General features: G+C 43.2%; 1 protein-coding gene across 2 annotated transcripts in view; it reads left to right on the top strand.

Annotated features, from left to right (window-relative positions):
- Positions 1–813: 813 nt before the first annotated feature.
- The window catches only part of LOC139647438 (carboxyl-terminal PDZ ligand of neuronal nitric oxide synthase protein), a 52,747-nt gene continuing 38,084 nt past the window's right edge, over positions 814–15,476 (top strand). For both annotated transcript variants that reach the window (XM_071523335.1, XM_071523336.1), the window contains exons 1-2: positions 814–1,010; positions 2,294–2,365. In XM_071523335.1, coding sequence (XP_071379436.1) covers positions 906–1,010; positions 2,294–2,365 — 177 coding nt within the window. In that variant the 5' untranslated portion in view covers positions 814–905. The remainder of the gene's footprint in view (positions 1,011–2,293; positions 2,366–15,476) is intronic.

The following is a 15,476-nucleotide window of genomic DNA, read 5'->3' as shown; positions in this document are numbered from 1 at the left end:
GTTGGTTCGTGGCTGAACTCTTGTTAAATACAGAAAAAAGAAAATCAAGACAAAATGTTCCAGTGTCGCACTGTGAATAGGCCTATGTTGTATGATTTTAACAAGGTTAGCCAGTATTCTTGTTATTTATGACCATTTGTAACGATTTTATTACATTTCAAAATAAAAAAAATGGAACTGATACTTGAAAAACAAGCAATGACAATAAATAGACCTAATAGCAAAGATAATAAAACACATTTCAGACTTATTTGCATTGCGACAGTAACTATTTTTTTTCTCATCAAGTTCCAGTATTGGTTTCTCCCTTCCCAGGAAATCACTCACTCATCACTCATCCTCCACTTCACAGGAATAGAATAAGCGCATCAATTTTTCATCGTCACTTCCACGAGCGCAGGACCTCCTGGAAACTTGTCCAGGCTTTCCTTTGAGGACGACAGGGTTACATCATGCTCGGGAACTTTGCTCCAATCATGAGGGGCTTGCCGTGTGGAGAGAGGGGTGCAGTGTTGCCACCAACAGGACAGGATTCAAAAATACCCACACCACCAGCCAACATCACCTGCGGATAAACCTCGCTTCTCACGGTGGATTTCTCCCGCGGGTTTTTGAAACAAATCACTTCTTGCGTGATTACCAGAGGCGTATGCGGGACAATAACATAGGTGCCTCTTGGTAGGCTATATTATTATTAAAAAAGGGGCGCTCAAATGTGTCCCTCTGGAGGACGGGACCCTTGAAGCTCAAGCAATAACAATGGACTGCGTTTCCACGGGGAACTCGCACTTGGAGCCGTGTCGTACAGACTCAGTGGATTTTAGCGTTTCTAGCCTACTCAGTATTTCTCTGTTTACTCGTTAAACGGTGTTTACCGCGACGGGGTCTTCGGTGCGAGCGCGAGGATGCCTGCGAGGAACAGGTACAATCTGGTGGACGATGTGGCGGACTCGAGGGTGCCGCTCCACAACGACGAGGCTTACCAGCACGGGATACACTTCCAAGCCAAGGTGAAATAAATAGTTTCCCTCCTGTTGGTGCCGCTTTGCCGCCTGGTCTAGTCTAGTTCGAGTTGTATAGCCTATGTTATTGTGTTGTTTCGGAGCGGGATGGCAGGTGCATGTGCAGTGGACCTAATCCGTTTTCAACCGACCCGTCAGGAAGTTATTTGAACACATGGCAGCGTCCTGAAACAAACACATAATGGGCAGTTTGGCTTCAGTGTCGCAAACGCCAGTATGTCATGGCATTTGCCAGGATATTGGCGGGATAGCTTTAATGTCAGGACAAAGTTTGCATCTAATTTGCATAAACTAAGACTTGAACACTGATGTAACGACCAACCTGTTATTTTTGTTTATCGTGATCCTCAAAATGGAGAGACGTTTGTATAAGTGCTGTATGAATATGACTAAAAGTAGCAGCGTCAGCATATTGACCATTTTCAACTTTTCCCTTCAGTCTTTCCAAGTCAGTTTAACCTCTCAGGGAAGCAGCTAGAAACGGACTAAATCAGTGTTTTCAGTGGCATTTATTTATTCAGACACATCGATCTGAACTTTTCCTTTCGGTGTCTGGTGTGATTCCACTGCACAGACTACCTGTTTTAACAAGCATTAACCCTAGAGAGAATGGGAGTCAGGGAGCACAGTGGCAGAAAGGGTTAAAATAAGGGAGTGTTACTGGTCCAAAGTTCAAACACCAGCTGCTTGTCTCTTGTACACAAGCAGCACGCTCATCTCAGTTTTGTCTTTCTGATATGTTCATTTTGTGGTGCAGACACGCCGACCCCCACTGGATAACAATTTGTCTTAAAAAAAAACATCTGAGAAAGTGTTTGTTGTTTTACAGGCTGCATCTTTACAGGGAATTATAACTTTGTCTAGTGTATAACAACAGTGGGAAGAATTAAACCTAAAATCCAAACAGTCATTCTTGTACATAATTCTCTCATTGTGCTGGATTCTTCTTGATTTTTCTGGGGCCCACCTGGAGCCCCCCTCAAGGACCCCTGGTGGTCCTCAGACCCCACTTTGAGAACCACTGCTTCAGTGAAACGGTAGATGTGAATAGAGATGAATAAGCCGCACACTCATCGGCTGTGATTGGTCAAAGCGCCTATTGAGAATCGCTGAGGAAAGTAAGCGGGAGCGCTTGATACAGCCGGGGTTTCAATCACCAAGTTTGTCATATGAACAATTAATTGTGCAGCTCTAGTTTGTGTGACAAAATCTCTGATGCTCTACTTGTGTGTGTGTGTGTGTGTGTGTGTGTGTTTGTTTGTTTACTACAGTATGTGGGGAGTCTGGATGTCCCCAGGCCCAACAGTCGGATGGAGATTGTAGCAGCCATGAGGAGGATCAGGGTAAGATGAACACAGAGCACAGCTTTCGTTTACAATAAGCATTTTCCGTGTGTTAAAGATCAGAAACACACCTACACACACACACACACACACACACACACACACACACACACATACAGTACACACTCACATGCATTTTTACTCTTCTGTGTTTGTTCCTTGGAAGACATCTTTACATAAGCCTGAACAATAACACAGTAATTACACACACAATGTAAAGTGTGTGCTGGTGTCTGTTTAAAATGGAGCGATACATGCACTGGCAGGACAACAAATCAAAAAGTCCGATGTGGGAACGCCATGCGGGGATGAATTTTGTGAATTTTGTAGAAAGAGAAAGGAATGGGGGAGAGAAAGCTTGCGTGACTCTCTTTGCTAAAGGGTACCTTGCCCTTTCTGAATACGTTTGTGATAGCTGAAGGGCAGTGTGTGTGTGTGTGTGTGTGTGTGTGTGTGTGTGTGTGTGTGTGTGTGTGTGTGTGGCATGATTCTTGCGCTCTGTTGCGCAGCTCAGTGAGAGTTTACTAGAATGGACAAGAGCGGACCACAAATCAACCGTTTTTCTACTTATCAACTTTATTAGTCTCTCTCTTCCCCTCTCACTCCCTCCATCCTGTATTTACTGTTCACTCTTCATTATTCACACTCAAATTGCAGACGGGCCTGCTGTTTAAAGCCGTTCCAGTAGTGTAACTATGGGAATCATGTGATCATTTTTCTCTCTCATTGTCCCAGCAGGCCAATATTTTCCTCAGAAACTGAGACGGGAGCCAGATCAGAGAGCCAGGGTGTTTCTCTGATCTAAGTGTGACTCAGTAGCTAGGTTCAGACATGACAAGGCTCTTCCTCTGGCTGAGTGAATATGTAGGAAAGAAATGTGTAATTTCATTTTTGAACAACTAAAAAGCCTTAATGTGCATTTATCCTCTGAAAAATGCATGATTTTTAAGGCACAACATTCCTGGCCCTCGTCACTCTCTAACATTTTTTCTCTCTCACCATTTGGGGAAAATTCTCATTTTGTTTTGTCTCGCTTAGTGTCGAAGAGCGGGTCTGTAGGTGGCTGCTCTCTTGTTATGATAGTGTGTGTGTGTGTGTGTGTGTGTGTGTGAAAATGTGAGTGTGTGTGTGTGTGTGTGAAATCAGAAGTGCCCCGCTGACTGTTTTCGGGTGAAAAACAATCCCTCCAGAGTCTATGGAACAGAGAAAAAGCGCAGACTGTTTATGACTGTCTGCGTAGCTGTGTGAATGGGCTTGCCAGTGGAGCTGAGTGAGGTGATTTCGCCTGTTATTTTCCAAAATAGACAGTAATGTAAAACAAAGATGCTCATCAGTGAGATACATCATAAGCCGAGGCAGAGGATGAAACAGCAGAGGATGAAGGATGCACTGCCAAGCAGGTAGACAGGCAGGGGAAATGCATTTGATCACTGCAAGAACAAAGTTCCCCCTCTGTTTTTGTGTGAGTGTTGATCTCTTTGGCAACCTATATTTATGCCTATTTGTGTGTTAGGGTGTGTGTGTGTGCTCACATGTGGATGCATACATTTTGGGTTTGTGAATCTCTGTATATACAAGTTCCCTTGAGAGAGCAAAATGAGGCTTTATAGTATCTTTGTGTCAATAATGAATGAGTCAGTGTATTATGGCTGTTGTTACTCTCTCCTTTGGGAGCAGCATATTGTTCAGATCCAGGTTTTTGGATGGCTAATGGATGAGCAGTGTGCTGCCATAGGGAGTCCCAGATGACGAGTTGTAAACTGGAGAGTCTGGCCGTCAGGAGGGACTGATCTACTAAAAAAAGGAACCTCTTCATTATTGATCTGTCATGTGTCTCTGATGCATCTCATCCACTTCATGCTGATAGTGACCAGAGAGATGTTACTATTTATAGATTCAGGTTATGACACTGACCCCAGGAAGAGTCTGTCTCAGTATTTATGCTGTGTCATGTCATCTTTACATTTCCATTAGAACAGTAAAGCATGGCTTTCATACCTTATTATTTAATAGCCTGCTTTTACATACCGCACTCCACTAGCCTCCACCCCAGCCTGCAGACTCCATACATATTTAACAGTCAGTCAGTTGGCTAATGAGCGCAACCACTTTGAGACTAAGCTAATTATTACATCTACTTTTCTTTCAAACTCAAAAGTGCTGCATGGGAAGAATATTGTTGCGTGCCAACCATTACTTGCTTGGGTTAATACCCTCCCACTCTGCCTCCGCTGCATGAATGCAAACAGATGAGCGTTTCAGAGGACAGACATGCATGTTTGGGACTCGGTGCCAAGTCAAATGTAATTAGTTTCTGTCTAAATGAATATTGACTGGCCTTCCTGACTTTTCTCTCATCTCTTTTCACTAGAGCAAAGGCCATGTCTTCAAATTAGAATCACAACCTTTTAGCCCAGGCTGTGCAGACAGTGGAATGTGATTAAAAACACAAGGGAGTGAGGAATAAACTGATAGTACAGGGAGAAATTGAGAATAGTTGTCTAGTTGCTGGCAGAGCCAGAGTTGTTTCATCTCCCCCGTCTAATCTCTACAGTTTCAGCAAATGTGAGAAAAGAGGCACAAACATGAGACGAAAGAGAGCAGACAACACGGCGATGATCATCTCTGAACAGATATTGAATCTGGGTTTGACAGGGGAGAAGCGCTGTTGGAGCTAGTTGAGTCAAGTCCTCAGCCACACACACACACACACACACACACACACACACACCTGCCACTCCCACAGCGAGGAAGTGAAAAGACACAATTTTGTATCCTGTGGTTCTTTTCAAAGGTTTTGTTAAGACTATTATGGGTGGCTGGTCTTACTGTCTTGTTTTATAAGAATTGGTTTCTTTCAGTTTGACCAGTGGCGTAGAAACCACCTCGGCTGTGTGTGTGTGTGTGTGTGTATGAATGTGTGCATGAGCTCCAGTGCTCCACTATACCCAGAGCCGTCGCATTCTACCAGCCTCCACAATCAATTAACAAGGCTGAATGACGAAGGCAGGAGTTGCTGCATCCATACTGAGAGAGCTGGTGTAGCCATCCACAGCTCACTGCCTCAGAAAAGGACATGCATCTATCTGAGTTCCCCAGGGAAACAAACGAACACACACACACACACACACACACACACTCAGCTATTTACAGAACGCCAGTGTCTGTCTCTAAAGGGAAACAAGTTTTAGAAGGACATTCTCTCCTCCCCACTCCTGTCTATCTTTCTATCATTCTCCACTCTCTCTCTCTCCCTCATTTCCATTCCCCCCCCACCAATGCCGTTTTCTTTCCACCCCCTCACTTTCCTCTTACCAAAATAGAGTGTCTCTATTTAGCCCATCTCTGGCTATCTACTCAGTGCTGACAGGAATAGATTTGAGGCTGAAGACAGGGGATGCATTGCTTCCTTTTGAATTTTGATCGGCTGTAATGGGATTTTAAGCCTCCCCCACATGTCCATCAGGATGCCGTCGTCTCCCTAAGACTGCCAAGAGTCTCATTGGAAATTACATGGCTCCCCTCTCTGTCCTCTGTGTGTCTGCATCATCTCGTGAGAAGAGTTGCTTCTGTCTCCGTCTACCATGTCAGAAAGACAGGAGGGCAAAACTTATGTTTTTCTGTCTCTGCCATTCTGGTATATGGGTCCGTTGTGTCTGTTTCAGTCTTCTGAGAGGCTGCTGAACTGTCATGACTCAGACAGAGAGCAGATGTTTTTAGGGAGGTTTGGCTGTGTGGAGGGATCCAGTGGAAATAGAAACACTCTGGCCCTGTCAGAAAGTGCAGCAAAATTTCAATGCAGTGTCTATGTATGTGCGCTACTTGTGTCTTTACACTCAAGACACTCAAACCAAAGACAAAGAAAGTCTGGCCAAGGTTTTGAGTGTCACTGAGAAAGATGTGATTGAGTTTTTGTACCGCACTTTGCACCTTTTATTTTGAGAGCATCACAGATCATTACACAAAATCTGTTTTCAATGCCTCAGTGAAAAGGATCTTTTTTTCCCCCGTTGTTGAGCAGTGTGCGGATTCTTGGCACGGTTCGTTGAGTTTTTCATATGGAATTCACGCACCTGTGGTCAAGTATTGATGGGCTCATGTTTGTGTGCGACTGTTCTCTCTATTTATTGAGCAACAAAAGTTTGGAAAAGCAATAACAGTGACACAATGGATTAAGTAAAATAAGTAAATCTTGGCATACAAATAAAGGCATTACTTCTTCCAATTTCTGTCTGTTCCTGAGGATTCTGTCAACAAAATAATAGAGTGAGATTTGTACTGCTTCCAAATCCTCTCTCCTCTCAATGTACCAGTGTTGTAATGGTGCATTTTCAGTCTATATACATGCACCTATATACTAATTATGAATATAGTAATATTCATCTATTTGTTTTATTAGGTGATTGCTTCTGTTTGAGCTGATTTTGTATTTACTATACACCCTATTGTTAGATTATGTGTTTTTAGCTCATTATTCTTAGATGCTTTGGCAATATTGTTCTTAAAGTCTGATGACTGATAAAGTCTGATGACTTTCATGCCAATAAAGCATGTTGAAAAATTGAACTGAATTGTTGTTTGATGATAAAACTATCATGTTTCTCTTAATTCATGTCACTTATTCATACACCTCAGAAAGGAGAAAAAGTCTTCTTTGACAGTTACCTCAATTACCTCCACTAGAGAAATGTCCATCTCTCTCCCCCTTGTTATCTTGCTCTTGCTCTCCTCTCTCAGTCTCTCTGTCTCACTCTATGTCTCTCTCTCTCCTTCTTTCATGTTGCTCCCTGTCTCATGCTTTACGGTCAGACTTTTGGCAGCTAGCCATAGCAAATGCTTACCCATGCCTGAAGACTGCAGAACACACACACACACGCGCGCGCGCACAGATTAGCGAACATCACACATCATCTTGACAGCATCTGATGTAGTTACACAAATGAGGCATTTCACACACAGCCCAGAATCACAGTTAGACTTAAACACAGATGACCGTCAAATAATAGACCAAGGGGATAACTGTGCACAGGAGTCGCGATCCAACACAAACATTGTCTAAATATCAGTGGATCCCAGTTTTGCATAACAATAACACACTCTGCCTGTCCCAGAAAACCAAGAGAGAAATGAGAGCACAGCTTAACTCCTGGGGGGCTACAGATCTATGGCAAAAGGGGGGTGGTTGGCCGGGTGTTGCTCTGTATGGACTTGTGTATATGTACGTGTGTGTGTGTGTGCTGGGGGGGGGGGGGGGGGGGGGGGGGTATTTGGGGAGGAATGGTAGATAATAGGGGACATTGTTTTCACTTTGTATTCATGTTAGCTAAATAGCAGATGTACTAGAGCATAGTAGGTGACCTACATGTGTACTGGATTAGATGTGATCTAGAGTACAGTTGCCCCTTGTTTATCCAAACCCCTTGGTGGAGCTCCCGTTCTTGTGGATTAACAATTGTTTCTCTAAATTTTAAAAAGTAACAATCCATGAGTGATGCTTGAAAGAATACTTCTGTGTGATCTTCTCTGTTAATCGTAGCTTGGGCTCTCGTGGAACAGTCGCAGGCTTTTTCCAAAGAGCTTTTATCCGCTCTGTAGCTAGGTGCTCCCCACTGGAAGGGACCTGACATTCAGACTCATTCACACTGAGAAACTCTTACAGTAGATCAGATTTTACCAACGGACTTCTGACTCACAGAAACATAGCCACAACGAGATGATTGTCTCTCCATGCTCATGTGGAGTTTTGTTTTGTCTTCAAAATGTTCATCTGGTGCTGTTTTGTGTTTCCATCTCTGTGCCAATGAATTAACGTATGTAGTGTATGTATGTACAGTTTGTGTGATGTCATTGTGTATTCATTATTTTTGAGTTTTATTCGGTTGTATTCTCTTCTTTGTTACCCACTAGTGTGCCATCATCATGATGTTAGGTTGGCTATATTGCAGGGACATGGCAGCAGGTCTTTGCTCACATGGATAGACAGACAGGTGGTGAGTGGTGCCTGCTTCTACGACCGGCAGCATATGTACACACACACAGGCACGCACATGGGCGCACACACACACACACACACACACACACACACACACACACGCACGCGCACACACATGCTACTGCTTTCATTGCCCTCCCTGAGGCAATCCCATGTCTTTCAGTGCCTAGATTAACGAGACAAGTCTTACACTCTGATGATCTCCCCACCCTCAACCAAAACAAGCCCCGTCCAAAGGAAGGGCCCGTCCTAAAGCCACCGACTCAGTCCTCCCCCTCTGCCTGAAGGCACATTTCCTCTGCAGACATTCCCTGACCGCTGCTCTCTGCAGCCTCAGCAGCAGCAAAGTGGGCTTGAAGCCCAGTGTAAGTTATGTGCTCATTTATATAGTTTATTGTGGAACTCAACTATAAAGGTATAGAAATCATAGAAGACCTTTACTTTTTGAATGTTCACGCTTTGGAGTATGTCAGCAGGTCCAAGCTCATAGTTACCAGTCCCATAGCCAGACATCCATCTGAACTGACCACTGTGCTCCCTCCCTGTCCTATTATCTGCTATTATCTGCTGGCTTCTGTCTGCCGAAAACCTGTCAGCATCCCGTCTCAAGTAGAAACTCAACTACCTAAGGCCATCTCAGACCAGGACCTGGACATTTGTGTGTGGGTGTTTGTACTTATGTGTGTGTGTGTGTGTGTGTGTGTGTGTGTGTGTGTGTGTGTGTGTGTGTGTGTGTGTGTGTGTGTATGTATGCGTGTGCATGTGTGTGTATGTGTGCCTCTGTTTGTACAGTGGTATTTGGCTGTACAAAGATCTGGATGGACAAACCTTTCCCTGAAACTAGTCTTGTACATGGAGTCACATGGACCAGTCTTCCAGTCAGACATGTGTATGGGTCAACCAAGCAGGTGTCATTGATCCATCTAATTGAACAGGACTATAAATCAGATTTGGAGGCAGTTATAAAGTTGACAGTTAAGTAATGTTTGATTCTGAATGTAGCTGCTTTTCATTCTAGACACAGATCTACCTGAGCAGTCGACCTTAATCTTAATCAGCTTTAGAGATAACTGCAGCATAAAGTTGTTAATTAGGCCTACTCAGGAAATCAGCTTCCCTGGTAATTAATGATATGAAGCACCCTGGAATAATTTGATCACATTATGAAGTAAACATCATAACAGTGATGCAAGCTTCTTACAGCTGTTTGCTAGCCTTAAAAGGTGACAGACAGCTACCCCCCCCGCCCCCGTTCCCACACACAAACACAGACCCTGGCTCAGTTCAGTTCAGTTCAATGAAGCAATAAGCCATGAGAGTCTGTGCTTTACAGTGATTTTAGAATAACTAAGAGGTGGAGAGGTGGAGTTAACAAATACTCCTGTGCTAGGTAAAGATGTAAGAGCCAGGCACAAGTAAAGTAATTAGGGAGTAATTGTGATTCAATATAATAAAATATAATTGAATATAGATCAATAAAACAAGTTACTAGTGGATCTGTCTCAACCTCTCCTGTCAAGCAGTGACCACTACAGTTTGTCCTCGGCTTTGGGTATCTACTGTATGTGGTGGTCAATGAGCCCAGACTTGGTCAGGATAATAGTCTGTTTTTTTTTGTTTTTTTTCTTTATCTTTGGCAGAGAAGAGATTGTCTGCCACTTTGGTTTGGTTATTCAGATCATCCAAATAGAAAGATTACATTTGTAATTTGTTCAGTGATAGGGTTTGCCCTAGTTTGTATTTGGTTTGTATTTGATAAATGGTACTGGTGTGAAATGCTCTCTCTCTCTCTCTCTCTCTCTCTCTCTCTCTCTCTCTCTCTCTCTCTCTCTCTCTCTCTCTCTCTCTCTCTATTATTCTGTAGCTCCGAATTAAATGTCAGGCCACTCCTCAGGTCGCCCTGACAACCAGCTCTGCCGCCAAAACATGCCTTTTCCCAGCTAATCTTCAGGTTTGGGATGGGCTCCAAGTCTGGCTGATGTGAAGACTACATGTAAGGTTCATCTTGTAACATGTGACGACAGTGGCTAAAAGATATTCTAGGAAAGGCATCGGCCTATATATATTCAGACTTTACCTTTATTCATATTCAAATATACAGTATATACCTAAATTGAAAAGCAGTATACCACAGTTTTTCCAGAACTGGTACAATTTATCATTGTCTACTTTGATAAAATTCATTCAATTTGGAAATCATTCTCCAGATAACTTAATATAATTATGTGCCAGGTTTGTAACATGTACTCCCCTGCCTGTCTGTGAGCAGTGTGTCTTAGCATGAGTAGGTAAATAAACGAGGCCCATTGTATTATCGTATCGCTTGTTGGATAATGATTGAGGAAAGTGCTGCAGGCTTTGGAGCTGGCAGATAGGCTGCCCTACTTCTAAATGTGATTTTGTGTGTGTGTGTATGTGTGTGTGCGTGCGTGTGTGTGTGTGCATCTCACCTCTCTCATCTTGTTCCAACTTGCTACATAGAAAGCCTCAAGGTCTTATTCTCCAGCCTCTATCGTTCAAACCCCCCTCACTCTGATACTCTTTTTTTTGTTGCACTCCCTTCATCTCTCTCTCTCATCATAGCTCTATTTACTCCTCTCTACTTTCTCCCTCTCTTCTCGCAAGTTTATGTTGGTTTGTGCTTGCAGGCAGCAGTCGCGGTGCAAAAGCCCGGGGCTCAAGTTGAGCTCTGTGACATTAAATTGCTGCTGATTGCTGGGAGGCGACACCTCCATTAACCAGTTTCCTCCACTCTCCTTTTATAGCTCAGAGCCTCAGACGTACATCGTCCTACTGACTGTTACTAATAACTCACACAGCTGATATAATGACATGGAGGGAAATGCTCCAGTATACTGAACACACTTCCACAGTGCAGTCTAGATCTACATGTGCCACGTTGTATGATGACTGATTCGGGGTTCATGCGTTTAGAAAGTCAAGGCTCCTCAAGGAGACTGTGGTTTTTACTTTAGTCCAGTGGGGCAAAGCGGCTGCTCCTCGGCTCACTCTCATTGGATGAATGAGCCGAGCGAACCGCTGCTGTTTAGCCAAATGACTCTAAAGCACTTTACCACTGCCATCCAGACAGCCACTAACAAGATAATGTACTCTTTGCTATCCATATGACACGCTAATGTGTCTGTCACTCATACTGAAGGCATGCTGGTCTAACAGAGAGCAATCCCCCTGCCTGTCAAACTCCATCCATTTATCTTTGGCTAATGTATGTCACTTAGGCGGTGTAAGCTTTTTATAGATAAAAATAAAGTCAAAGATGTATTTTGAGTTGTTGATTGAACAGAACAGGAATATGGCTTACATGATGTGTCATTTGATTCTGTATTGTATATATAACCCACTGTCAGAGAAACTATTTTGCTGCATCATTGTTATCTCCAGTTGCATCAAGCCATCAGGGCAGAAAAATTGAATCGATTATAAGGGATGAGACGGCCCATAAGCCGTCTAATCGTATGCACTTGAGGCATTAGCATATATTTGGAACATAATCTGAATTTCCCAAACTCCTTCCTTTTTCAGGTTTTCTCTTGCTTTCCTTGCACAGTTTGATCGCATTTGGATTTCAGTGCGACTATTTAGCCTTTGAGCCTTTGATTGGTCTCTTTCTCGCTCTGTGTATGTGTGTGTGTGTGTGTGTGTGTGTAGTTGGATGCCCATGGTAAAGCCTGAGCTCCTCAAATCTCTCTCTCGCTTACTCTTTGAGTCTCTCTCCATTTTTCTCCCTCTCCTTATGACCATCTGCATTGGCTACATTAAACCAATACAGGAGTATCTAGTGGATTTCTGACATCATCCTGGCTCTCTTATTCCAGCTGAAACTATTAGAGCCCGTCCAATAAGCTTTGGTCCAAATTACAACGGTATAACAAGACCGGAGATGTGCCAAATAGTGGTTTCCTTCACCAAAACTCTCCAAACTTCAGCTTGTGGACTCCTGAATTGCTTCTTTACAACAAAAAATCACTAAAGGTCTGGTCATCAACAGCCATAAATGTAATTTACAGACTGCAAATATCAAAACTCTGCAGTCCTCGCCAAATTGTTGAACTCACACAACTCTTGAGCACATTTTAAACGTTGATATGTTGTGATTTTACTATTGTGGACTTTTATATTACTGTCAGCTGTGGTATTGTTGGTTATTGTGTAATTTATTGTGTGGAACAACAGCAACATACATACCAAGGAAATAACTACCACCAGCCTATCACAGCTTCTGTTACTACATGACTGTTTGCAGGTCAATAAGGGTTATAAGGGAATCAAGGTTTTTCAAATACAGAACAGGATCTTTTTTTTTTTAAGGTTTATTTTAGGCATTATTTGATAGAGACAGTGTGAGAGAGAGACAGGAAGGTATGGGAGAGAGAGCGGGGAGGACATGCAGCAAAGGACCGTGGGCCAGATTCGAACGAAGGACTGAGCCTTACGGTATGCGCTCTACTCAGTGAGCCATCGGGCGCCCCATACAGAACAGGATCTTAATTATCATTGCAACATACTGTACATTCCCAGCAACTGACAGCTATTAAGAGCAAGATGAATACTGGAATCAGTGTTGCACAAAAGGCATTCATTGTTTCTGAGCCATTCAGTTGACTGTAATCACCATTACCCATGGTGACTCACAGAGCCTCAACAGTAGAGTCCCACCAAATAAAGACACAAAGTAAACTCCTTCATTCATAAAATTCAATTCAATACAGGGCAGGTCCAATGTTTCTCTCTTTCTATGCCTCTCTCTGACTCTCTCTCTCTGTCTGATCCACCAAGTTACATTGCAGTCACGCTTTGCAGATTTTTAGAAACATTTTATGAATTTTACCACGATTGCAACTCAACTAAGAACAAATTCATATTTACACTGACAAGCATAAGACCTCTTTAAGAGAAGGAGTTAGGCAGGAAAAAAAAGCGTAGACAGCAGTGAAATGGAGGTGGCTGTCATCAGTCAGTGTGTGGAGCATGTGGCGACATACATTTCCCCTTCACCCAACCTGCTGTTGTCATACAAGGTCACTGCTGGTACAGCGGGCTACATGATGAGGACTGTCTCAGCCTTTTCAGACAAGGATTTAGGCTACTCATTATTGAGCTTTATGAAAGCTCTCTCACACACTCTTAAAGCCTCTTCCAAGGGGCTTTTTGGGACATGTTCGCATGTAAGGGACAGATGGCGCCCCTGATTCGCACCCCATGTCTACCCCCCTAAAACACTGGCAGTTAACCGGGCTATTGCCTTGGGCTGTGTGACTTTATAGGGCCTCAAACTTTGCTCAATTTTATTTAATATTTGGTCCTAACTAAATATTTCTGCCCTTGTCTCTTGCTTTCTCTGTGTTGTTTAGGTCCAATACTCTACTTGCTTTCGCATTGCTTTTCCCTTAATGGCACACATGGAGACCTGCAGTTAAGCAGCAGAAAAATGAGGGAAACTAGTTTTAAAGAAAAGGGAGCTGTGTCTGTGTTAATAAGACACACACACACACACACACACACACACACACATACACACACACGCACACACACCACTTCTAACAGATTCCAAGTCATTAATCATTTTGTGCACTGAAAGAAATAAGTATGCATGATCAATATTCTATTTTCCTGTCTCTTTTTGCTGTAGGTGCTATGTAAAGATCTTTGGAGAGAATTTGAACCTTTATTTACTTTATTCCTAATAGCCTTTCCATTCTTCTTCACTCCCTTAAATGAGATGCCCTGAGTTGCTCATGCTTAACTAGCAGTGATGTGTTTAACAGCTCCTGGCCATAAAACTGGTCTCTGTGTAGAACCTCCACAGTATAAAGTCCGCCGCTGCCCTAACCTGTGATCACTTCTCCTGCTGTATATTAGAAGTGCAGGGGTGCTGAGGGGATTTTGGGGCCTGTGATCTGACGGGGTTCTTTCTAGTAATCCTATTACTCTGACTGTTGCTTTGCCAGACCACTGCGCTGGACAGAGGCGCTCTCAGCACCTCCATATCACCATGTGCATGTCCCCGTGTTACTTCTCTCTGCAGGATGCTCTGGGGCCCCCTTTGTCTCTGCGTCTAACTCTATCCCCCCCTGTATCCCTTCCTCCCTCTCTCTGGCTCTTTCACTCCTGCACACCTGCCAGCCTGGCTGCATTTTGCATACCATGTGTGTATTTTGAGCTCACAGTATGCTGGTGTGACTTGTTAAAACAGGCAAACAGGCACGTTTTTTGACGAAAGACACTGGAGTTTAATTCATCCTTTCAGTTTTGACTCATCTGTTAAAAAATGGGCCAGAACCAATCCAGGCATACTGCAGGGATGTTAGCCACTTGGACATTACTAACCAGTGCAGGAAAAGCCTCTTCTGTATACCCTACCACTCATGTCTCACTAGATTGTGCACATTTTTTGTCTGAGTGAATCCTGACTGATGACCAGACAACCTCGCTTGTCATGCCAAGGTAAAATGGGGGAAATTAAATCAATAAAATCAATAAAGCAAACCTGAAGCACTTTATAAATGATATGACTATTTACCGGGAGCGATGAGATTTTGTAGAGGCTGAGGCAGGAGCGGTCAGAGAGGCCTGATCTTCTCTCAGACCATTTGAATTACTGATAGCTCAGAGGGTGTTTTGAAATTTTTACCAAATATTGCAAAGAGAAAGTTTCCTACCAGCTTTTGATAGATTGGTTTACTCAGAGAAGGATGAGATCCAGCCAGCAGCCATCTCGATGTCAGATGAACACTCTCAGGACATTTTGTCATTTTTTTGGTATTCTTTGTTCATGATGAGCTTAAAGACACACTGATGCAAGCTATATTATTCTGTGTTATTTCAAAGGAGAGACATCATAATCTACTCACACAGAATGAATGAGTCATGCATTGCCACATTGTGTAAACAAACACACTGTCAGTGAATTAAGTCACTGTTACCTTTTGACACATGCACTCAGGTTATCAGTCAGGTTATGATCAGATTATTAGCGTGCACATACCCACAGACCATAAAGAGGCAGCTGTGTTGTTGCTGTTGGTTTGCTTGTGGTTGGCTTAGAGTGTAGTGGGGAGAAATATGATGTTTCAGTTTGAACACGTGATGACAATCAGT

The sequence above is a fragment of the Centroberyx affinis genome, unplaced genomic scaffold (genome assembly GCF_046629955.1).
Source record: "Centroberyx affinis isolate AG114_WGS23_722 - 3 ecotype Tasmania unplaced genomic scaffold, CSIRO-AGI_Caff_v1 ptg001080l_1, whole genome shotgun sequence".
NCBI classification, from domain to species: Eukaryota; Metazoa; Chordata; class Actinopteri; order Beryciformes; family Berycidae; genus Centroberyx; species Centroberyx affinis.
This window is presented reverse-complemented; position numbering and strand designations above follow the sequence as displayed.